Source organism: Maniola hyperantus, chromosome 2 (assembly GCF_902806685.2).
Source record: "Maniola hyperantus chromosome 2, iAphHyp1.2, whole genome shotgun sequence".
NCBI classification, from domain to species: domain Eukaryota; kingdom Metazoa; phylum Arthropoda; class Insecta; order Lepidoptera; family Nymphalidae; genus Maniola; species Maniola hyperantus.
The window spans coordinates 7,684,739-7,710,699 of NC_048537.1; the positions used below are offsets into that span (position 1 = coordinate 7,684,739).

The 25,961-nt window shown below is 38.1% G+C and overlaps 1 protein-coding gene across 3 annotated transcripts; it reads right to left on the minus strand.

Moving 5' to 3' along the window:
* Positions 1 to 969: 969 nt before the first annotated feature.
* On the minus strand, positions 970 to 25,961 carry Chd1 (chromodomain-helicase-DNA-binding protein 1). Of its 3 annotated transcripts, none has more exons than XM_034982272.2 (23): positions 25,540 to 25,961; positions 24,529 to 24,614; positions 23,865 to 24,233; positions 23,581 to 23,760; positions 17,756 to 17,943; positions 17,004 to 17,333; positions 16,333 to 16,583; positions 15,740 to 16,018; positions 15,194 to 15,474; positions 14,368 to 14,725; positions 13,455 to 13,829; positions 12,986 to 13,237; positions 12,129 to 12,296; positions 11,820 to 11,940; positions 8,896 to 9,083; positions 7,943 to 8,117; positions 6,794 to 6,956; positions 5,745 to 6,117; positions 4,876 to 5,094; positions 4,292 to 4,591; positions 3,987 to 4,198; positions 3,406 to 3,816; positions 970 to 2,210 (listed from the first exon to the last, which is right to left on the minus strand). In XM_034982272.2, the coding sequence occupies exons 1-23, from the start codon at positions 25,546 to 25,548 to the stop codon at positions 2,000 to 2,002; spliced, it is 5,499 nt and encodes a 1,832-aa protein (XP_034838163.1). In that variant the 5' UTR covers positions 25,549 to 25,961; the 3' UTR covers positions 970 to 1,999. The 3 variants fall into 3 exon arrangements, with proteins under 3 accessions (XP_034838163.1, XP_034838172.1, XP_069359676.1); XM_034982281.2 differs by having other exon boundaries at positions 3,406 to 3,747; positions 24,529 to 24,617; XM_069503575.1 differs by having other exon boundaries at positions 24,529 to 24,617.

Genomic DNA, 25,961 nt, shown 5'->3' on the forward strand with positions numbered 1-25,961 from the left:
AACAAATAGAAAGCAAAACACGAGCATAGCGAGCGCGAAATTTTTGATGTATTTCCAAAAGGTCCGCATCTGCATCCGCAAATGCGGAACATCTCCATCGATTCAGACATCCGCATCAATTAATGCGGAGCTTTTACGGATTCAAAGCAAGAAGGCAGCCAATCGACTAGCAAAGACAGTGGACGGGGCCACAGTGACGCGTGTTTGCTAGTATCTTCGTTCGCTAACTGACCAATCTAAAAGTGTACTACAATGGTACCTAACACCCGCATCCGCAAATTATGCGGAACATTTGTATTGAATCAGGCATCCGCATCCGCAACAACTCTGCTCCCCCTACGCCTTTCGTGGAACAGAGAATGCTGATCGTAAATAGAAATGCGCATCACTGCATCTGCCCGGATTAAACTTTATTTCCACTACGTAGGTACCCTACCCTACTTAATGCATAAAAAATAGATCAAGCAAAAGTCGGACTCGCACACCAAGGGTTCCGTACCATCGTACAAGAACTGCCTATTTTTTATATATTTTTGGATTTCCATGGCGGCCATTTTGATTTTTTATTATTTGTTGTTATAACAGCAATAGAAACATGTGCACTGTGCAGCACTTCGACTATAACGGTTCAAAGATAAGTGCACAGCACTTCGCCTATAACGGTTCAAAGATACAGATGAGAAGATTATTGGTTGGTAACTCAAAATGGTCGCCTAAACGCCTACTGAAATTTTAGAACTCTATCATTTGTATGGGATTACGTAATAGAACCCTATACTAAATTCTTTCCGTGGAGTTACTTAGTTTTTTGCACACATTTCTATTATAAAAGGTATAAAATGTTATTGTGCTCCACAAATGCTTATATAACTGCTGTGTGGTGTGGAAGCACCACGGAAGCACCTAAAGATCTCTGCTCATAGTCCCTGCTGCTTATTGAAATTGCATGAGGAAGGAATAAAAAAAATATTTTCAACTTTAATAATATGTTTATTATCATGGTATACACCAATCAAGACGTTTCCACTCTTATTACACTCATTTGCGTCATGTAACAGAGAATAAGGCTTTACATATGTATAAAAATAGGACTGTACGAGTCCCACAAGGACTCCGAAATGCATATACGAGAAAGGAAATACAAATCAAACTCTTTCCTTTCCACTGCGAAAATGCAATGACAGTTTACGTATGTGCCTTCAAGCTATACACAATGTTCTGGATTGCACACGATTCATTTTACTATGCAAATGTACTAACATTCGCTTAATTTTGTACATCGACTAAGGACTAAGCATATCACCTGTCTGTCTACCTCACAGTTGAGGCCCTGAATAAATAGTAAAATCAAGAATGAGCAGATCACGATACAATTCATGTAAATCAGAAAAATTGGCAACATAATTGGAACAATATAAAAAAAAATTATTTGTCTAAAATCTGTACATTAACAAATAAAATCAAACAGACTTGGTAATAAATAAATTCACTATACAGTATCACTTACATAGTCATATTATGTCCGAAATCGATGACGCTTTTTGCTTATCATATAGATAAAATCCACAGCACTATTTGTCACTTACACTTTACAGTTAAGTCTAGATCAGTGTCCACGGAAAAAAGATCTCTATGGCTATTTACATATTTGTTATGATAAATTAAAACTATATTTACAGTGTATTGATCACGGCTCATCGTATGAGCTGGCTATGTTGGAACGCGTCGGTCGATCTCTTTTTACAGAGTCTATTGATCACGAATTTATAAAGTGCATTGATCGCAGCTCATCTTATAAGCTGACTACGTTGGAGGAGCGCGTCGGTCATGATCTCTCTACAGTGTATTGATCACGGCTCATCATATGAGCTGGCTAGGTTGGAGAAGCACGTCGGCTCTTCAGCACTGTTCGCGGCTCATGAGCTAGCTAGGATGTGGGAGCGCGTCGGTCGTAATCTCTCTTTGCAGTGTATTGATCACGGCTCATCGTATGAGCTGGCTAGGTCGGAGGAGCGCGTCGGTCGTAATCTCTCCTATAGACCTCGCGCTCGTAGTCCCGTTCATCATACGCGTAATCGGGCTGCGCGTATCCGCGCCAGTCATCGGGGTACGGGCGCACAGGCGGAAAGCCCATGCTACCCGGAATGACGGCCCCTTCGAAATACCCGCTGCCGTACGGGCCTGCAGCCATCGCGCCGTAGCTCCCAAACCTATCAATGTTAACATTTATTTTTATTTTCATCATCATCTCAAATCATCATCTAACCAGTACTGAACATGGGTCTCCCCGTCGAATGAGAAGGGTTTCAGACATGGTTCACTATGCTGTGAAAGTGCAAATTGGCAGACTTCACACAAACGCCTTTGAGAACATTATAGGCAACTCTCAAGCATGTCTAAGATCAACAGACGGAAACGTTTAAAAGTAAAACACAGTTCTGGAAAGATAAGAGATGTGTGTCCGGATCGATCCCCAGATCCACTGAATAGGAAAACCACTAGCTATCAGCCTTATTTATTAATTATGTAACTAATTTTTTATCAACAAGCCACTACTTATTATTATAAATGCGAAAGTGTGTTGATTTCCTTTAACATTCAAACACAGCATAATGGATTGACTTGATTATTTGTATGGGTATAGTTAATGACGTGGTAGTTAGCAGTAGAAAGTAGTTTTTACTTTTTATAAAAACCTAAACCTAAGAGAACAGAAGAAGACAGGAGATGTCACAAACATCAGTTAGGGCCGGTTGTTTCAACAAACTTTGACGGACACGTAACCTTTAAATATGGCGCTAACGAACGTAAGTAAAGAAAAAGCGTTGATTCAGCATCTATTAGCGCTAACGTTCGTTAAAAAGTTACGTTTACGTTAACCAGTGCTGGCGCCATTGGTGATCGTCAAATCAGTTCGTAACTTCATACTTCTTACAAACGGAATATTTTATTTACAAATTATAATGGAATCAATTTAATTCAAAGCTTTTAATGATAGTTTTTTTGAAGATTTTGTAAGAAAGAAAAAGTGTTTAAAATGCGAAGTAGCAATATTAATAACTATGTATATAATTTAATATACTTAAAATGAAATAAGAAAAGGATACGGAGAAGTAAGTTAATTTTTAGGGTTAGTTTCGCAACCAAAATAACAATGACGAACAGTTTTTTGTACAATGAAGCAACGCACTTAAATTAACAGATGTTAAAGTTCGTCTACGTCCGTTAAATTTTAACGAACGGATCTTACGAAGACCAATGGTTTGAAACAACCGGCCCTTAGTTATACAACAAATTGGTTTCATAATATTATAGTTAAGATCTTTGTTTTATCTTTAAGTATTTTAAATAAAATATATAATTATTCAAATTTCAAAATAATAATAGGTCACCATATAGACATACCTTCTTTTATCATGAGGTCGCGCAGTCCGGTCGCCGCCTCTATACTGGCGGGGCCCGGGGTAGGCGGGCGGGGTCCAGGCAGGGTGGGCAGGGTGCGCAGGGTGCGCGGGGTGCGCAGGGTGCACGGCGTGGTCCGTGTGCGCGTGCTGCGCGTAGGGCGGGCGCACTCTCGGACCCACGCCTCCGCTGTCACGCCGCGTTCGCGACCGGTCCCGGTCCCTGTCGCGCTCGCGGTCCCGCTCCCGATCTCGGTCTCGATCTCGTTCCCGGTCCCGCTCCCGGTCCCTGTCCCTGTCCCGGTCCCGATCGCGGTCCCGCTCCCGCTCCGAACGGCTCCGCTCTCTGTAGATTAAATCGTCCCGCTTCAAGCTTCCTTCTCTACTTCTCCGATCCTTGTGCTTGTGTTTATGTCTGTAGGTATGGAAGCGAGATGGTGATGAGCGGGAAAGTTAGCGATGCAAAAATAAAATAGTTACAGAAAGTATCAGTGAAATGAAAAGAAAAAAGCAGTGGCATGTGTCGGGGAAGATTAGGTTAGTGAATGGGTCTCGTATCTGAAGAAATGGTGGATGAATATTTACCTTTCATGACGTTTGTTTTCGGTCGGTTCAGGGTCACATTCCCCTTCCTCCAGTTTCCTTTTCACTCCTGATGCATGTGCAGATTTATCATTTTTCTTATCATTATCGGTTTTCGGCCTTTTCTCTTTTCTATTGTTTTTGTCCTGTTTCCCATCTTTTTTATATGACTTAACATGGTTATTGGAGTTATTTATATTATTTTTACCATGCGACTGAAACAACAATAAAAGTTTTAATACCATTTTTAAATTTGACTTAAACAAATTTTATACATAGAAATAACAAAAAGAAATTAAAATCTTTACCTTATTTTCTTTATGCTTTCCATCCTTTTTACTATCACTTTTCTTAAGACCATATCTATACAACCTGTACAATTGCTTTGCATCAAAATTTGTAAACTTGGACACAAAATACCAGAGATTACTTCTCCATTCGACTTTCTTCTCAGGATCTGGGTATTCAGCTAAGCATATGTCTATTTGGCTTCCTATTTGAGTCAGGCAAGCTCTGGTCCTCGAAACCTGTTCTGACTCTGACAAGGTTTGATCAGGATTGTCGAGAGCTCGTAGTGCTTTTTTGACAGGTCTCATTTTTTCTTTGCACTGTCAAAACATTCATTATAAGATAAGAAAAACAAAATTAAACAATACATCCATACTAATATTATAAATGCGAAAGTGTCTGTCTGTCTGCCAGCTTTTCACTGTCCATCCGTTTAACCAATTTGGATGTTTGCACCCCGCAGAGCCCCCGCGCTAACCCGGTGCGGGCGAGCGCCGGTGTGCTTACCCCTATTGACATCTCGACATGTCGCGGACTATACTTTTTATGATTTTAAAAAACCGGAAGTCGCGAGCATCATCTAGTTATTTATAGTGCTACATACCTCATCAAAGACAGAAGGATCAAGGTCGCCTAGCAGTTCTAAAGCTCTAGGTTCGTTGTTAGCAGTGAAGTGCATGGGACCTGCCGGCTTCTTACGACCTCTGGCTTTGTCATTTTTACTTCGATCTTTGCCTTCCTTTTTTGTGCGCTTCTTGTCTTTCTCTTTCCTGTCATTAGATGCTTCATCGTATGTTAACACATCTTCTGCTTTTGATTTACCCTGCAATTATAGTTCACATTGAGGACAATCAAGCTCAAGGAAGTTGAATATAATAACACAACAAACCCCTGAAAAACCTAAATAAATAAAAAATTACCAAAAGTGTTGCAGTGTGTTTTTGTTTTAGATAAAATTTAAAAAAATCGCATGTTTTAGCGAAAATGTGTGTGTTTTAGATGAAATAAATAAAAATATTATGTACTAATTTTGCATCTAAAGCGTTATTATGCGTAAATGACTTTTCACTCGCCATGTTAACTTTTTTGTCAAATTTCATGTGAAAAGTACGATTTTAGTCCTTATTATAAAGGTGAATCGTACTTTTGACATCACAGTTAACCTGAGTTAAAATAGCGCGTGAAAAGTAATTTTGTATGGACTATATCTAGATTTATTGCCAATATTATCTTAGAAGTTATTGTCAAAATTGTGTTTTTTGCCATTAATGAAATTGGTACCATTTTATTACCTTTACAAGTTTTGAATGTGCATATTATTATGATAGCAAAATACAATAGCATTACATTTGGCCAGGCCCACAACTCAGTTGCTGCATTCATGATAGCTGTCCATAAACAAGAACACAATTTGTGTAACTGTTATGGGCAAAATAAGTTATGTGAATCAAAGAAATAAATTTGAAAATATACCTTTTCTCCTTTATCATTCTTAGCGTTTTTATTCCCTTTTTTACTCTCAGCGCCGGAACTTAAATCATCTTCAATTGTGTCTTTTGTTATCGGTTCTTTGGCTCCCTTCTTCCCTCTTGGTTTTCTTTGTTTTTGTTTGCCGTTTTTCTGATCTAGCAATTTCTTTATTAGCTTCAACAAGTATTCAGCCCTCGACTGTAAATGCTTCGCCTGTGGTTTTTTGTCTGCATTTGTGAGGATTTTATCTCCCATACCAAACGAAGAGTCCATTTTGATTGCTCCCCATGATCCCATACCATACTGATAAATGCCAGCTAACAGTCTTGAATCGTCTTCTACTCCCCATTCTATATCGAAATTTGCTGGTCTCGTCCTGAAAATTATAAAGTAGTTAATCACCGAAAGATAGCGCGCGAGATTAGGGCTTTACCCATGCACTGTTGGCTTGATTGTGACCTGGCACTATAATGCTTATTTGGTTAATATTAAAAAATCAAGTGTGTCTGTCTGGCCATAACCTTTTCACTGTCCATCCATATAAATGAACCGATGTTAACGAAGTTTGGCCTGTGCCAAACGACAATGATAAAAAGTAGCCTATGTCCTTACGAATGCAAGCTATCTATATAACTATCTATGTAACTAGCTTGCATTCCAGAGGACATAGGCTAGTTTCTATCCTAGAAAATCAGAGTTCCCAGGCGATTTTTAAAGGATCTAAATTTATGCGGTCAAAATCACGGGCATCATCTAGTACTTGTATAATTCAGGCATCGAAGGCACATTTTTAGTATTCAATGGTAAAGAGACTGCGCTATACTGCTGGCATAAATCTGTTTCGTTATGCCAGCAGTACTATAGCGCTCTAGTCTATTTTTCACAGGAGTGTTATAATGAAATTCAGTACACCATTATAACACTCGTTTGGATGCTTTAATGGTTATTAAGATATTGGGTGTTTTAATGTTGGCAATAAGCTAACTGTTTCAGAATCTTTTATAGAGAATTTAAAGCATGGGTGTAGATAAATAATTTTTTTGTAAAGTTACCTGAAATCCAATTGCCACTTCAGTCTTTCCTCTTTAGTTTGTGGCAGGAAATCGTCCAGCGGCGCGAGTTCGTCCTGACAGGCAGCCATTGTCTTGGCGTTAACAGGCACGCCGCCTAGCTTGAAGGTTTTTCTTGCATTCTTACGCCCGTCACTATTCTCATCTAAAAAAAAGATATATAAAAACACCTTGACCACATATAGGAAGAGTCGACTTGTTATTTAAATAATAGAGTTGTGTTTAGCAGTCTACGAGTGTATATTATATTACTTATGCTATGTTTGTATATCAACTTTTTGAGTTTTGAAGAAAAAGAAAAACTGCTACCGGCGGAACAACCAAGCTAAAAAAAAGTCTTAAAATTTTAACGAATTTCCAAAAAGGAGATTCTCAATTCGGCACATTATTGTGTGTATACATAAATGTGCTGATTCTCTTGTACACAATCTCTAAACTAAACTAAATTAACAGGTCCAAATCTAGTGCCATCCTTTTCCGCAAGCAACATTATGAATAGGATAGCAATAGATTTAGACGTGTCAGTTTAGCTTAGAGATTGTGTTACAAGAGAATCGGCCCCACTGTAATGCTATAATGGGGCCAATTCTCTTGTACACAATCTCTAAACTAAACTAAATTAACAGGTCTAAATCTAGTGCTATCCTTTTCCGCAAGCAACGTTATGAAAGGGATAGCAATAGATTTAGACGTGCCATTTTAGTTTAGTTTAGAGATTGTATACAACGGAATCAGCCACATTGTTGCTTATTCTATTGCACACAATATCTAAACTAAATTGATAGGTTTAAATCTAGTGCTATCCTTTCCCACAGAGAGCATTATGAAAGGGATAGTAATACATTTGTTTAGACCTGTCATTTTAGTTTAGACACAACAGCTGCTCGATTGCGGTAGAATGACAGCTACAATGTCACGATCGCAATCACCTATGATTGGTTGACGCTCGCTCACTATTGGCTACTATGCATTGTTGCATCAAGAATCGCACAAATTCAGCCAATCAGAACAATTGAGATTGTATTAATGATTGATGCCGGTTTTACGAAATCGACCTACTGATTTAGCCATAATATTGTCGAGATTTTTTCTAATATTCATTTAGAAGTTGTATTAAAATGTGCAACATACTAGCTTGTGTCTCTGTGGTGTCATTCAATACTGCTCTGCATCTCTCTTGCAGTATTTCTCCCAACTTCTTGAGTTCGGCCAGTGGTTTCTCCTGCAGCTCTGCATCGCATGCTATGCTGTCCAGGTGTTTCAGTGGTGCACAGAACTTCTTGAAGCTCTTAACAAATCTCCTTATCTGAAATAACAAATAAAACTTCGTTATCTAAATCAGTAGTCCCTTATTATAAATACGAATGTGTGTTTGTTTGTTGGTTTGTGGGTTTATTGGTTTGTCGTTCAATCACGTTGCAACAGTGCAACGGATTGACGTGATTTTTTGCATGGGTAAAGATAAAAACCTGGAGAGTGACATAGGCTTGTTATCCCGGAAAACCAAAGAGTTCCCAAGGGATTTTTAAAAACCTAATTCCATGCAGACGAAGTCGCAGGCATCAGCTAGTATATTATAAAAGGATAAAGGGAAACGCTGACTGACTGACTGACTGACTGATCTATCAACACAGCTTAAACTACTGAAAAGATTGGGTTTAAATTTGGCATGCAGCAGATAGCTATTATGTAGACATCCGCTAAGAAAAGGTTTTCGAAAGTTCAACCCCTAAGGGGGTAAAATAGGGATTTGAAATTTGTTTATGGGTTTGTCCTTCAAGCACGCCGCAACAAAGCAACGGATAAAGCGACGTGATTTTTTGCATGCTGATAGGTACACTGGAGCGTGATATAGGCTACTTTTTATCCCAGGAAATTAAAGAGTTCAAAAAGATTTTTTAAATCCTCAATCCACCAGTGGATTTAAGATTTAAATTGCAATTCAATTAATTTACAATTGCATCATCCAGTAACGGGATTAAAGGGAAGACTCGTCGACTAGGTAGACGGTCGTCTTCGGTACTCGCGTCGCATCTGAGGTACCAAAGGGCTGTAAACGTGAGACGTTTGCAAAGAAACCGCACCTCTTGATCAGTGAAGCCCTTGATCTTCTCGCGATATGAAGCGGGAGGGCGGCCGCGCTTGCGGGGTCGGTCGTCGTCGCCACTCGCGTCGGGGTCCGAGCCGTCGCTCTCGGCGTCCCCGTCCGCGCCCTCGCCGCCTTCACCCTCACCACCTTCGCCACCATCACCGCGACCGCGGCGCTTGCGACCTACATAATCTTATAGCTTAACACAGAATCCATACTCATAAATGCTTAAACATAATATCTCACACGGCTTTACTCACGTGTTTAAGGCGAGCACGTGAAGATAGCAGGTAGGTGTCTAAACCGCGATGAGTGCGCGAACTGACTCTTTGATTAAAAAAAATACAAAAAAAATAAAAACCGACTTTGATACACAAACACTAAAAATTGAAAAATAATTTAATTTATTACCGAATATATTATGTATACAAGAGTTAATATAGTTCCATAATAATACTTTTTGGTGCCGGTGCCAATTAGCTTTAGCTGCGCGAATCGTCTAGACTTCATATTTTTATGAGACTCCACAATGGCACCGACCCCAAAAAATATTATTATGGAACTATATTAACTCTTGTATACATAATATATTCGGTAATAAATTAAATTATTTTTCAATTTTTAGTGTGTGTATCGAAGTCGGTTTTTATTTTTTTTGTAAAAAAAATTTATTTCACAATTTTTAGTGGCCCCATGGAATTATGCTATGACTGGTTAAAAATCTACTGTTTACTAAGCTATTACACTGATCGCGAGCAATTTACTCTTATCCGTAGAGGAGTTCCAGTATCTATCTTCGAAGATGTTCATCAGATCTTCACCAAATTTAAAAGGGACCAACTTTGAAGTATACCCTTTCGAACAGAAAAGAATTTTCAAAATCGGTCCAGGCGTCTTCGAGTAATCCGGTTACATACATAAAAAATAAAAAAGATTCCGACGAATTGAGAACCTCCTCCTTTTTTTGAAGTCGGTTAAATAACGACCCCATGTCGGGCTAACATCAACTAAACACGTGAGTAAAGCCGGGTGTGAGATATTATGTATAATGGAAATCACTCACGATAGCTTAAACGCTAAAATAAATGCTTAAGCTAAGTGATAGTATCCTGGTCAAAGAGTAACCTCTTTAATGGGGGTTTGGGGTTCCATCCTGGGTATACCACCTCTAACTTTTCGCTGCATTTTAGTAAATTACATATCACTTGCTTTAATGGTGAAGTAAAAGATCGTGAGGAAGCCTGCATGCCTGAGAGTTCGCCGTATTTTGTCCTAAGATGTACTCGTATGGTCTGCCAATTTGCACATGGGCAACATGGTGGGCTGTGGCCTACACCCTTTTCATTATGAGAGAAAATATTCTCATTCAGTATTGAGCCGGCGGGCGATGGGTTGTGATGATGGTATACCAATTGGCTGTAGCTTCACTGCAACCTGTAAGATCTACTACAACTATGAGATAAACGTATGCTCGAGACCTACCAGGACCTAGAACCTATCTACGGGCTGAGATGCAAGTGCCTTGACGTCATAAAAAATTGAGTGACCTGCCAGCACTTCCCTGCACTTGTGATTCAATTCTAGACAGTTACAGAGGAAGCGCACTGGAGTCCTATCTCTCCTAGCAAAATCTGATGTGGGTTTAAGCCTTACTATTAGTAAATCCTAGTTTTAAAACAAGATATTTCTAAGTCTCATAACTTTTTAGGGTTCCATACCTCAAAAGAAAAAAAGGAACCCTCTAGGATCACTTTGTTGTCTGTCTGTCTGTGGTGTCTGTTAAGGAACCCCAGGTACTTCCCGTTGACCTAGAATCATGAAATTTGGCAGGTAAAAAATCCGGAAACCGTGAATTTCTAGTTATATCACCAAAAAAGTGTTGACGAAAAAATTAATTTACTAAATCACCTATGGCGCAGTTCTATATAAAAATGTTAGGCATTATCTTGTACGATGATACGGAACCCTTCGTATGCGAGTCCAACTCGCACTTGACCGGTTTTTATCCGATAATATTATTTGCCTAACTTATACAATTATCAGTAGAATAATAAAACTCGAAACCACGGGCCGTGAAACAGAAAATACGTCTTGGTTACGGCCTTGAGTAAAGTCACGCACCCACCAGGTTCAACAATTTTCAATCAATACAATCATCAAATGTGTAAGGGCGGTTTCAGACTAGCGTATTTTTTGCGCGTATACGGTCGTTTCAGCATACGCGCTTACACGCGCGCTACATTACGCGCTTCAAAAAACCGGACTCGCGTATACGGTCATATTTCGGCGTGTTCGCTCGAACCGGTCGGTGGTGTTGCGGCCTGCGGGGAGGTGTCTCTCGCGGCTCGCGCTTATACGAGCTTAGAAGTGCGTCAACGCTCGTACGAGTTGAGCGTGTGCCAAAAGGCGCGCCTATACGCGCCTACATGCGTTTCCAAAAACGAGCTTATACGCGCGTATAAAACGCTAGTCTGAAACCACCCTAATATCTTATTTGTACAGTACGCGGCCAAAAGTGATGAACATCGATCTTAAGAAGGAGATAGCATATTTGTAGAGCAGTGTCTCGGTCGTTGAGACCGACAAATGTCATGTGGGTATGAGTGACAGAAAAAACGCTCTACAAACCTGAAATGTCATTCTAAACACCGATGTTCATCACTTTCGGCCGCGCACTGTACATTGAACAAGGTTGGTATGATTGGTAGAGATCTTGTCCATAAATAGGATAAAAAACAAAATCGTACGTTTGCCTGTGTATTCGCTTATAACTTCTGAAAATCCTAGTGAAATCATTTAGGATGTTTAGCAAAAAAGGGTAAAATTAGGTAGGTATATCCCCACAGTCTGCCTTTATAAAATATGGGTCAATTAATAATAATAAATTAACCCTAGTAATGTTAGAGTTACAAGACTTACCTCCTTCAGCATTGTTCTGGTTCATATTTTTTCTTCTCGGCGGTAAGTACAAGTCCTCAATTTCCTTATTTTTCTCCTGCGCTTCTATATTTTTCCTAACATTTTCGGGAATTATGTCATCCTGCAATAGACAGAAAATTAAGTATGGGCTCAAGGAAACAGTCAATCAAAGGTGATTGATTAAAACAAAGAGGGTCATTAGAAAGGCAATAATGAGAAGATGGTTTTGGAGTTTTGTTTAATTTTTAGTGTTACTACACTAAAACACGCCGCGGATTCGCTATTAGAGCTGTAAATAAGTATACATACCCAGTCCTTTCCAGCTTCCTCTGTGCTCTCTTTTTTGACTTCCATAACAGCTTTTTCCTCATCAAATGCAAAACTGGCAACTTTGAATGCAGAAAGTAGTTCATCTCCCACCATTGCTGGCCCCTCATCTCTCGTTTCTGCTCTTTGAAGAATTTCATCTATATCACACTGAAAAAAATGCAAATCATATACAAACTCATATAAGTCCCGCAAATTGCTAATGATGAATTGACGATCGTTAATGAATGATGCCATTTCAGTAACGTCAGCAATAGACTGAAGTTTCGAGCTGATGGTATATTTTTACTTAAATATAATCAAATGACGTCAAAATGACGTCATTTCGATGTTATTGAGACATGGTTCCAGCGCAATAGCAATTTGCGGGAGTATAACACATGACACATCTATTATTTTTGTTTGACATGATCTGATTTTTATTTGGTCGCTTTGGCAGTTTATACATGACTAAAATAAGCTGTTGTTCGCAAAGCTTTTTCAATTCAATTCAATTCAATTCTAAACCGATTTTAACGATATTTGGTACAGAGATAGCTTGTATCCTGCAGACTCAAAAACTAACAAGACCAGAGTTTCGAACGTAATATCGAGTTCTTTGTTTCAAATGTATATGAATATACCCATTATTACAAACGCGATAATTTGTTTGGAAAATCTCTCATAAATCACACAGCAACGCGACGGGGCAACGGGATCGACGTGATTTTTTGATGGATTAGTTAAAGACCTGGAGAGTGACATAGGTTACTTTTTCCCTGGAAAAGCAAAGAATTTTCAAAAACCTAGTTTAACGCGAAGTTGCGAGCATTAGCTAGTAAGATTACATATATACTTACGACCGGATCTTCTTCATTTTCATCGTCATCTTTGAACAATTCTTCTGCGCCAAACTTCAAGATGGCGTTCAAGTCTTCCTTGTTAAAGGGGTTGTTCACAGTGGTCCCGGAAGCGTCACGCTTGTTGAGCACCGTGCGGCCCGTTGTGTCCATTCTCTGGATCACGAGGTGGTCGAGGACCATTTTCCTCTTGGCCCTCTCAACAATATCTTCTTCCACCGACCTGGCGGTTACCAATCGATAAATATTGACCTACGGAATTATTGTTCAACAGATTAGTCTGCAACTTAAATTATTATGTATAACCAAATAAATTTTTGTGATAAGAGACTCCCCCACGGAATTTCAAATAATCTGACCCTATTTTCCGTCAATTATTATAAAGAGATTCTACGTACAAGGCTTTGGACGTTGATGAGTCAGTCGGTGAGTCAGTACTTCTTTTTATATGTATTGATAACATTATTACCTGGTTCTTTTGTCCGATACGATGGGCGCGAGCTTGAGCTTGCAGATCATTTTGTGGATTCCAATCGGAATCGAATATGATGACGGTGTCAGCAGTTGCCAAGTTAATACCGAGGCCTCCGGCTCGTGTCGACAGTAAAAAGCAAAAGTCCTGGGAGCCTTCCGCATTGAAATGATCTAAAGCTTGCTTCCTCAGTTCCCCCTTTATGCTTCCGTCGAGGCGTTGGAATGAAAAATGTCGCCTTTGTAAGTATTCAGCTAGAATATCCAACATTCTAACCATTTGAGAGAATATAAGCACACGATGCCCAGTTTCCTTTAGCCTACATAGCAGTTTATCTAATAATAGCAGTTTCCCAGAGCCTCTGAGAAGTTTCTGGAAAAAAGTTTTTAAAAATAATTAATTATGAACTACTATTTATAAATTGGGTTGTCAATGGTGCCCATCAAGATGGCAGCATGTTTTTTTTTAAAGCTTAAAGCTTGTGCTAGGAGAAGGTACGACAATAGGGCAACGGGTGGGATTTGAACTGACAACCTTTCAGAATTCAGTCCGCTCCTTTAAACGTTGAGCTATTGAGCTTTTTGCAGTTTTCCTAAATAAGTTTTTAGGAATTGACATTGTTTATAAATTATTTGTCGAATATTGCAATTAATAATGTGTACTTCAATGGATAAAAATACTCAGTTATTTAAATAATCAAAAGCTGTGGTAGCCTAGTGGTTAGGACGTCCGCCTTCCAATCGGAGGTCGGGGGTTCGATCCCGGGCACGCACTATGACTAGACTATGGCCAAAACCCTTCTCACTCTGAGAGGAGACCTGTGCTCTGTAGTGAGCCGGTGATGGGTTGATCATGATGATTTAAATAATAAAACATTTTTTTGCAAACAAACAATCAATATTCTTAGTACCTCAACAGCATCAGTAGTAGCAAGCGATGCTCGTGTCTCGAACTCCTCCGGTTTAGTTAAGAGTGCATGATTGCAACATTTCTTTAGCTCTATCACAATATTGATGAATGTATTTAATGAGCCCTTTACACCTTTTCGTAATGCACTGTAGTTTTTTGTAAGAATCCACTTGTAGTACTGTTTTTGTATAGCGGTCATTTCCACCCTCAATATTTGTTCCACTTTTGCAGGCAATGATTTCTCAACATCTTTCTTCTGCCGCCTCAATATAAAGGGTTCTAATTGTTTGTGTAACTTTTCGTAGCCTTTTGTTGCTGCATCTTCATGATCTTTCTCGAATTCCTCCCACGATTCGAACCTAAATGTTATGCAAGTTATGTTTTATTGAATGCTGCTTGACCTTGTGAACAAGTAAGCGAATAAATTCACGTCTAGAAAAGCATTTACAACTAGCTGACGCCCGCGACTTCGTCCGCGTGGATTTAACAATCCCGCGGGAACTCTTCGGTTTTCCGGGATAAAAAGTAGCCTATGTTACTCTCCAGCTAGGTGATTCGCTAACTCAGTGTCTAACACAGAATGATAGCCACCGAGGTTGGTTGGTTCTACATTGCTGCTTCACTGGGTGGTAGTAAAATATTTTTTCGTAGAAAACCTTCAACGGATTAAAAAATGAGCTCTGTGGCTATCGTTCAGTGTTAGACACTGAGTTAGAGAATCATCCCACTAGTCTTTGACTATACCCATGCAAAAAAATTAAACAAACACACATTCGCATTTATAACAAGGGTGCTGATGTTACACAATATTGACTTAATATACTTACTTATAGGGCATTATAAAATGTAAAAGCGCCCATAATTCCTTTAGGGAATTCTGCAGTGGTGTACCAGTTACGAGTAACCTATGATTTGTATCGAACTCTTTGAGTGCCTTGTATAACAGTGAGTCGTCATTCTTCAACCTGTGCGCTTCATCGACTAACAAGCAAGCCCAGCTGAAAGACCTCAGAAATTGTCTATCTTTCAGTAAAATCTCGTAAGTCGTCAGAATAGCGTTGAATTTTAATCTCTTTGAACTAGCAAAGCTCCACTCGAATTCTCTAATCTGCAAATGAAACAATATTTTAATGCTAACCATGAGGGATGATTAATGCCAACACGTGGCGGGCGCGGGCCGTTCCACGTACGAGGCGCGGACGAGGCACGGTGAAGCATAAACTGCTTCATATAAAATATTCGTGATGCTTTGAATCCTTGCCTTGTCCGTGCCTCGTACGTGGCACCGTCCGCGCCAGCCACGTATTGACATAAATCATCCCTAATGCAGGGGATAGTGACATAACTGCAGTGTGTTGTGTGTCTATACTTACAATATGTCTACTGCCGACGTCACCGATGTATGTTACGACATTGATATCTGGCGCCCACTGCGCAAACTCCCTCTGCCACGCAGTCATCGTACTCAGAGGTACAACACATAGAAACGGTCCATATAGTTGCTGAGTTTGAAACAGGTAGTATAAAAAACATATAGTCTGTATAGTTTTGCCTAAGCCCATCTCATCAGCTAATATAACGGAATTGTCTTTACACCAGGAATGTATTAACCAGTTCAATCCATCCATTTGATAATCTCTCAGTATGTAAGTCTGAAATGACAATAGTAAATTATTGAAAAGATGGTTAACAAGATGAAAAAACAGGTCAAGTGCGAGTGGGACTCGCGCACTAAGGGTCCCGTAGAATCGTACACTATTTTTTTTAGATGCAATCACAATTTCACGATTTTCGAATCCCTTTACTTGTGCTACCTGCTTAATTTCATTAAGCAGGTAGCACAAGTAAATGGTGATTCCCGGGTCTTGACAGACAGACAGGCAATGAAGTGATCCTATGATGCTTCCTTTTTTCTCTGGAGTTAAGGAACCCTAAAAAAAATTGTGTTACTTTTGAAACAAGTTACCTGATCTTTGCCCATGTATTCAGGTTGTTCTTTGACCTGATGGAATTTGGGCCGCCTCTTCAAGACAGGACAATGCCTAGACGGCGTTGTTTTAGCGGCCTCCCTGTATTTGAACTGTTCCACTTCTTTAGGCCACCTTTTCTCTATTAGAGGAGAATCTTCCCAAGTTGCATCCGCATATGGCAGTGATTCCCACTTGCAGAAATATTCGTGAGCTGTTCCGCCTCCTTCTAACTCACGTGTTTGTTCAGCTAATAAAATATTTGAAGTTAATTTAAAATCGTATAGCTAATGTAATACAATTTTATATGCTGTGTTTTCTTAAAATATTTAGGACAAAGTACAAAGTAATCATACGCTAAATGTAAGTTACCTAATCATCATCATCTCAGCCGGCTCACTACTATGAGGACAGGTCTCATCTCAAAATGACAAGAGTTTAGGCCAAGGCCAAGAACATCATGTAATAGAAAACATCCAGGCATACAGGTTTGCTTGTAATGTTTTCCTTCACCGATAAAGCAAGTGATATTTAATTACTTAAAATGCACATAACTCCAAAAAGTTAAAGGTGCATGCAGGAGATTAACCCTGGAACCCCTTCAATCTATATATATAGTATCTTAATTTTATGCATTAGTTCATAACTAACTGTTGTTATACTAACTTACCAAATATCCTTTCCACGCTGTTATATGTTTTGACTAGCTCTTGTTGTAATTCAGACTGACATTCATAATAGTCGATATCCTCGGGACAAGCTTGCCCTCTCCACCAAGAAAGGTCTGCTTCCTTTTTCATAAAATTTTCTAACTTTTTGATGCCCTTAACCTTTTGATCATTAAGTGACTTCTCCGACTCCCATGTATTGTGGATGTGGGACCAGCCTTTCCATTTAATCAGGTACTGTACTTCAGTTGATTCCTCGTCGTCAGGATTACAACCATCATTTGGATCTCCATGCTCTTCTACATAGTAAACTGTAGTCACATTGCCCGTGACTGAACAATGATAAGAGGATATTAGCTAAAATTTAATACTACATTGCACCACATTGATTTAGTAAAACTAGATCATTCATTGAGCAGAAAATCTTACTTTAGTTGCTGATAGGTGCGAACCGTTGTAGAAGCCCCTTACAAAATAACAGATTTAAAATAAAAAAAACTTTCCTATGTTAAACGATTTTTTGTAATATAATCAATGAGCATGACACATTTTCAAATTGAATCTATACATACAGGGAAGGTCATAGGTCAAGGGATTTTATATGTATATGCAGGGTCAAATATTATGTTTAAGTTCCAAGTTTCCAACAAAAGGATAGCTCAATAAATTTTCTACCATTTGACGATTTGAAGGGGGTGTACGATATAATTTACATATATGCAGTTATTATATAGAATCATAACTAGTAACTTACCTCCTTTCTTTCCACGTCTTAGGCCCAGAACCCTTTCAATAGTTTCACTATGATCTTCCGGCTCCGGTTCCGCCTCCGCCCCCTCTTCACCCCCCTCATTTTCCAAAAGATCTGACGAGTCAGTTTGATCATCGCTGGCTTCTTTGTAGCTTACTGCAGCCGCCCCCGTACGTCGCGTTGCGGTTCGACTATGGAACAAACAGAAAATATTTTTTAACAATAAAATAATCAATTACAAAAACAAAAAACATAAATTCGACTCGAATTCGATTTTATTCGACTTCCAAAGCCACTACAAATTTAAATAATTAATTTTATTATTTCTACACTATGTGAAATTCGGGAGAGGATAAAACAAACTAGAAATCTACGCGATTTAAACAAAGTCTATTTTTTGAAAAGAATTTGTATTTTAAGCTTTTTAGTCAAAGTAAATTACCATAAACATTTCTTAAATCACCACGGCTTACGAGTTCAGTACCGTGCAGCATCAGGATTGAGGAGTTGGGACTTGGAGTTCTTAGAAAAGAAGTAGTTGTAGAAGTACTGGAGAGAAGGTACCCTGCATCATCAAGGTTGAGGGTTGGAACTTGAAGTTCAATCATATATTGGTTTCTTCCTAGCTATAATATTCCTAAATCCTATACAGTTTCTAAATCCCCACGCCTTAGGAGTGCAAATACCCTGCAGCATCAGAATTGAGGAGTAGGGACCTGGAGTTCAATAATGAAGCTTATGCTTGGCATCTACAATATTATTTCACAATCAGCAGTGCCTGAATCCTTATCGTCTAGAAGTGCTGTATCCTGCATCATCAGCGTTGAGTAGTTGAGACTAGACTTGGAGTTCGGTCATGAAGTTGTTGCTTGGTACCTATAATATCAAATCACCATCGACAGTTTCTAAATCTTTGGAGATTAGGAGTGCAGTACCCTGCAGCATCAGAATTGAGGACTTGCGACTTGGGTTGAGACTTGGAGTACAATCATGCAGTTTTTGCTTGGTATCTTGCAGCGTCAGGATTAAGGAGTTGGATCCAAAAAAATTAGGGACCATTTTGCTCAAAAAAATTAGGGACCATTTTGCTAACTTTCTCTATCGAATAAAAAAGAAATACAAATCAGTCCAGAAACTTCGAAGAAATCGGTGGACATACACCTACCTACATTTAAAAAACTCACCGAATTAAAAACCTCCTTTTTAAAAGTCGATTAAAAAAAGATACTTACTGGATGGTTGAAAAGTATACTTTATTTTAATTAAGTAGGTACTAAGATGAAACACTAATCGTGAGGATAAAATTGTTGTCAGTTGAGATCCTTCCTGTTCCCCGAAGATCTTAATCCCACCAAAAAATGTGACCTGACCTTGACGCCTTCTAATTAAAATTAATTAAAATTCAAACTATTGAAATTGTTTCAGATTTACGGATTATGAAGTCATCAATGAAGATCATATGAAGATTATGAACATCGCCAAAAATAATTTAATTAAAACGAGATAACCGCAAACAAACCTACAACATACGGGTCGCATACAGAACGTCGTTTTTCTAATTCGGTTAAAATCAGATTTTTTATTTTATTTATTCAGATTCAATTAACTACCTACCAATGCACTATCATAAATTACTGACATAATGGTTCTCAGACAGTACGTAGCCGTAATCATTTGTAAATACACTCAAATGTTTACTTACGTATTTGAGCATGTGACCGGTTTAAAACGAAGACATCCTTTATTTTAAAGTTATTGTAATGTTTTTTTAAACCTGACTAAAAGCTTAGCGCAAATCTTGTGCTAGGATGCTAGGAATCAGTACGATTGTAAACTGAGATCATTGAAAGTCTGAGGCTTGAGGTTTAAAATTACAATTTCTTAGGTTAACTTTTTATTGTTTGCGGATTAAGCACAAATAAATATTTCAACTAGTTTATTTTAGCGTTTAAACCCAGCGTTAATAAGTATTTCAACTAGTGTTTTTATAATATTTGTGTAGAGCATATTTTGAAATAAATATCGTCAATTTGCAAAAATATTTCCCAGCAGAATCTCGGTACATTATAACGTAACCTGATTGACTAATTAGAATTAATCCCGTAAGTAATTCAGTAGTACGTAATTCGACATATAGGTAAATAGAATTAACTTATTTTCAGCTATTTGTTTATAATCGTAATTAAAATCCATATTTTCTTGCAGTATTTATAGAATTTAGAGTGTTCATTTACTTATTACGTACCTACCTATTGTAAAAATAAAAATCGAGTTGGCAAGTCAAACTCCAAGGTTATATCGCGATGTGCGATGTTCATTGTCCAAGATGGCGGTTCTTAATTCAAAATGGCGGATATACAGAGCGCCAGCGAGTAGCGATCATTACAGACTGCGTGATTTTATAAGCGAAACTACATATTAAATTAATTATATTAATAGGTACATATTTATTCATTTTTGTTTTTTAAATTAATGAAAAAATCATTTTTAATATTCTCAATATTATGGATGTACTAATATATTATGTCGAGGGCATTGGCAAGCGAAACTTTTAGCAGGGTAACTAGGAGTACTAACTACTAGTGCTTGAAGAAGCAGATAATTTCTAGTCTAAAAGAACGAATTGCTTAGTGCTCTGTTGAACAGAATAGGACTTCTGTCCAACTGAGCAATTCGTTCTGTTCAGTTCGTACGTCTCGCAATTCCGTTGTTTAATACATGTTAAGAAAGCCATAACGTAGGAAAGCGAAATTATTATCTTCTCTTAGATGGCAAACCTTCATATCACTATGGTACAAGAATTATGCTTCACTGAGCAATCGCTCAGTGAAGCATAATTACAGCAAAGCTCCTGCGAGCAGGAGGATCTCCTCTTCTAGATAAACTCAAACACTTCTTTAACAGCGTGTGTGAACTGTGAGAAAACCTTAGACTCCATCGAAACCTGGGATGTACTGGAGTCACTGCAGTGATGCCAAGTCTAGGCACTATACATCTAAATGTTAAAATCCCTGTATGATGCCGCCACGATGACCATTCAAGTGCAAGACCACCGACAGAGGAGACACAGCCGATTCCTATTCGAAGGGGAGTAAGACAGGGAGATGTTATATCCCCGAAACTCTTTACTTACGCCCTCGAAGTTGTGTTTAAGGTATTGGACGAGAATGGCCGGGGATACACATTAATGGCGAATACATCTCACACTTGCGATTTGCAGACGACATAGTTATAGTGGCGGAATCGCAGGACTTTGATATGCTGACCGACCTTAGTTGTTCTTCCAGACGAGTAGATCTCGGGATGAACGTGGACAAAACGAAAGTCATGTTTAATGGGTAGGTACGTCATCCATCTCCGTCGAAAATGTCAGCATCGAAGTTGTTCAAGAATATAACTACCTAGAACAGGTAATAGAACTTGGTCGAAACAACTTCGACAAGGAAGCCGACAGAAGAATACAGCTGGGTTGGGCAGCATTTGGAAAACTGCGTCAAGCCTTCAATCCGTCGATACCCCAAAGCCTAAAGACGAAAGTCCTTAATGAGTGTGTCCTACCTGTGATGACGTATGGCGCTGAAACGTAGACACTGAAAGTTGGCCTTGTCCACAAGCATGCTATGGAGCGGGCTATGTTGTCTCTCTGAGGGACAAAATTCGTGACGAGGAAATCCGCAGTAGAACCAGAGTAACTGACATAGCTCAACGAATTAGCCAGCTGTTGCAGTGGGCAGTCCACGTCTGTCGCAGAACCGATGACCACTGGGGTAGACATGTCCTGGAGTGGAGACCGCATGTCGGCAAGCGCAGTGTGGGACGACCTCCAACCCGCTGGACTGACGACCTTAAGAACGTAGCGAGAAGTGGGTGGATGAGAAAGGCGGAGGATCGTGTGGTGGCGCGCTTTTGGGAAGGCCTATGTCCAGCAGTGGACGTAAACAGGCTGATTGATTGATTGAGCAACTGCTTTGCAATAACGCAACGGCCAGTCGACAAAGACTAACCTTTTGGCGAAAAGCTGAGCTTTCCTATGAGGAATAAACAATCTTGTCGTGAATCCGTTAATCATCACTCACGCAAGCGTTACACGCATTGTTCAAAGACTTCTCAAGAAAACATCTCGAAGCTTACCGAACGCTGCCCAGCCATTGGATTCGACGCATAACCTCTTTCTCAAAATTGGAATTCATCTAACTCGATACACAATTTCGAATACGAAGGGTTTTAAAGCAGGACACGATTTAATTGAGGTCCTACTACTAATCTTTTTGTATATTTATCAAAATTTCTTTAACCATGGAATGGAACCACAGAAGTTCGTAGAGGCGGAAGAAGGGAATAGAAAGGAAATGAGGATTTTGGGAGTTCGGGAGACGAATAAGACGCTGTTAACGGTAAAATTCACTTGAGTAAGCTGTAAAGCTTAAATCGCCTAAATGAAAAATATGCGCCCAATCGTGGTTGAGCAGACATTATCACGACACTTTTTGACGTCTCCGTAAGCTCATCTTGTAGATAATATTTTATCAGAGGATTGATCATTGAACTGATGAAGATTAAAAATAGGAGAGGAGACAACATGCCACCTTGTGGTATGCCAGCATCTATGGAATATATTACCAGTCAAAAACACTTTTCCCCAACATGTGTCCATTGGCAGTGTCCATGCAAGTAATTTTAAAACCAGTCAAAGACCTCAGGAGATAATTTAGAGAAAGTAGAATAGCTGAAAGCATAGCATCAACATCATTGAAGGCATTGCTGAAGTCCAGTACAGTCAATACTGTCCTACACTGATTACATCCATACCAAAACCGATAACATCAGTAATTTTCACTAAGGTAGTTGTTAACTAGGACCAGGACGAATTGGAATAGTTACATCTAGAAGGGAATATTGTCATTTTCTTGTGATAAGCTCAATATGTTTAGACAATTAAAATGAAAATAGGCTGATAACCCTAAAAACATGCAACTATGCATACTTTAAAGAAAACACTGGTACAGATGAAATGACTAAAGACACAAACAGGAGATAGGAAATCAGAAAAATTATCATTTATGACTAATGCACCAACCAAAAGCTTCAGAGTTGCCTTTCATAATACTTCCTTAACATCACTGCAGTCAATTTCATTTAAAAGAAAAACTGTATCGTCAGAAGTGGATAAAGCTAGAATTTGAGTTTAATTTCACCAACAAACCAATAATGGTACAATATGAGAAAAATGCTGACTAATTCTTGACTGCTGACTTGATTTCCCATCCCTATGAGATTTCAGAAACTACTATACTGTTCTGGAGTCTCCTCAAGTACAGATTTATTGATAACGTATGCTGTCTACACAACCTTCTGCATTGATTCTGAATGTTTTTATATTCATTCTGATTTAACTAGCAATTAATTTGTATTTTTAGCTTTTGCTAATTCTCCTTGTGTTTAAGGTTTAATTTCTCCAGTGCACCAAGGAGCAGGAAATGTTTAATTCTGACTGGGCATTTCTCTCATTTTTCATTATCTCCAGTAGACTTCAGCACAATCAATTTGAGATGCATCATGTATGATTATTATCAATGTGTATTAAAATTATGTGTGTTTATTATGTCTATCATAAATTTTGTAGTCCTATTCTTTTCCTGGAGATTATTTTTCTGTATCTTAGTTAACATCAATAGATTTCAAAACTTAAGTGTCATAATATATATAAAACATATTTCCTGCAAGAACTTACCTTTTTGATTGTAAAATATGTTAGAAAACACTTTGAACATTTTATGAATAAAATATTACCATGAAATAAATAACTTGAGTTCAAACCTCTACATTACCTCCTAGTATCTTCATCAGAAGGCTCCGAGCTTTCTTCCTCATCACTTGTAAATCTTCTTCTTCTGGTTGGTTTCTTTTTTCTTAAAGGTACACTTCTTTGGCCTGGTCGTTTTGATGGTGGTGGTGGTGAACCTTTTAGATCACTATCACTATCTGAGGTATCTGAATTCCAAGAATCGCTAAAAATAATATTTAATATAAGAAAATTTTAAATAGTGAAAATAAATTTGAAATGACAATATTTATTTCAACAGTTTTTTCAGAAATAATGATTACAATGTACCTTTTTTTCCTACTTTTTCTATCATGACTTCTTCCTTTATTATCGCTAGAATCACTATCAGCAAGTTTCAGTCTATCTGGAACTTTTCTTGAGCGAGCTGATCGCCTAATACCAAACATATCAGGGTTATCTTCCCAAAGATCTGATTTGACTTTACCATGGTTATTTCTAGATTTACGCTTTGTGATAGAATCGTCTGAAGAGTCCTTATCGGTGTGATGATCAGATTTAGAAGAATTAGCATTGCTGTGCTTTGGTGATGATTTTGTGTCATCACTGTGATGTGATCGATCGGTGTGAACGTTGGACGACTTGTCAGATCCAGATCGGCCTAGAGTCCCAGAACCCGAAGAACTTGAACCACTCTCACTGTCCCAAAAAAAAGTTTTAAAATTATTTTTAGACAAAATATTAAATAATATATATTCCATAGCTGTCAATATACTATTTAGTTGTTCATTATGGAAAATGTCCAACAAATAACAGTCCTAAGTCCTTATTTGAAAACCAACCAAGATGATATCATAAAAATTGAATCTGTGACAGGCACAAATAGAAAAGGTATGGACATCGTAATGGAGTTATTAATTGGACACTTTTTGTAATATACAAATAAATTACATAGCCACTGAGTTACGAAATAGGCTGCTGAATAAATGAGTACCTTTCACTTCCAGAGCCTGATCCACTGGTATCACTCTTCCCACCCTTCTCACTCATAGAATCACTTCCAGATTCATTCATGGATCCCTTCTAAACAAATAAAACATAAATAATACCAATCACAGTTGAAAAAGTTATCCGTAGTTACTTAAATAGGGAGTCTGATTACAGTCCACAAATGAAGTGTCAAAATCTTTTGATTACAATAATTAATCATTGAAAAATGTAAGATTACTTAGTTTTAATAACATCAACAATTCATATTAAGGTTTTGACTAATTATTCCACACTTTTTGAGATGAATTTGAGAGGTATAGTCATTGTTAGTAAACTTTGATGTTGAAGCATACACCTAACAAGTAAGATCAGAAGTTTAACCAATAACTACCAAAAATTATTTATATATAAATGGAGTCACATTTTATAATACAATGCTTATTGTAAATCGTTAATAAAACAAAGAAAAAGTCCTTCCCTATTCTGTAGAACAAAACATAACCTGAAAATTCAATGTTTACATACAACTTCAGAGCATAATTTTAGTTTAATTCTCCAAAAATCAAACAATTTAATGATGAAAGAAAGCAGGATGTATTGAGATACAAAATGTGTAGGTTACCAAAATATGGAAAAAATTTAGAAGACATAACCTCAAACGCTGAATCCTACAAGTACACAGCCTGGTAAGACCAATTTTCAAAGCTAAATTGCAAAAATGGGTCCCTTTCCAAAATCAGTTTTCTTAGCCTCTGTAGAAAGATTACGTAACAAAGCAACCGTGGAAACACTTTCTATCGTGGAACAAATACTTTTTAATACATAAAAACTTTAAAATATATTGTAAACAATCGTAGAAAACCGATTTATTCACATTTACGTCTTAAAAAGTATGCCTTTTCTAGGGCCACACCCAGCACTTCTAGAAAGTTCTATTGATATTCAGAACCAGAAAAACATATTAATAAAGAAATATACACAAAAACAACGACTAAAAAGCTTTAAAATCACTTACCATGAGCATTTTGTAGAAATTTTAAGGAATACACTATATCTTAAATATTTGCAGATGAAAATTGATAAAAAGTAAGCAAATCATTTAACAAAAAAACCTTGGAACACTTTTTGCAACATTTTTAGGAAATATTTTTTATTTAACTGTAAAAACTAAAAATTTAATTTGGAGTAAAATCTTGTCAAGCGACGCCATTTTGTCGTCGCGTGAATTCTGGTGACGACGGAAATGAAAAATCAGAAAATTCCCTACTGAACTTTGGTAAAAACAAGGTAAACAGAAGAAAAGACCACTAAAAAATTAAAAATGAAACTTTAGAGCCGTCGGAAATACTCCGTTCTATATTGAAATCGATTTGAGCACCGCGCACTACCAGCGAAACTCGAAAGCTACGGCCATATTGCGGATTGCCATTACCAAAT

Excerpts from the sequence above, each read along its gene's own strand:
- Chd1 (XM_069503575.1), bottom strand. Across the intron at positions 11,941-12,128 it reads AGGAAGCTGGAAAGGACTGG|GATGACATAATTCCCGAAAA; the intron begins GTATGTATACTT and ends TGTCTATTGCAG. Across the intron at positions 9,084-11,819 it reads CCAGAACAATGCTGAAGGAG|GTCGCAAGCGCCGCGGTCGC; the intron begins GTAAGTCTTGTA and ends AAGATTATGTAG.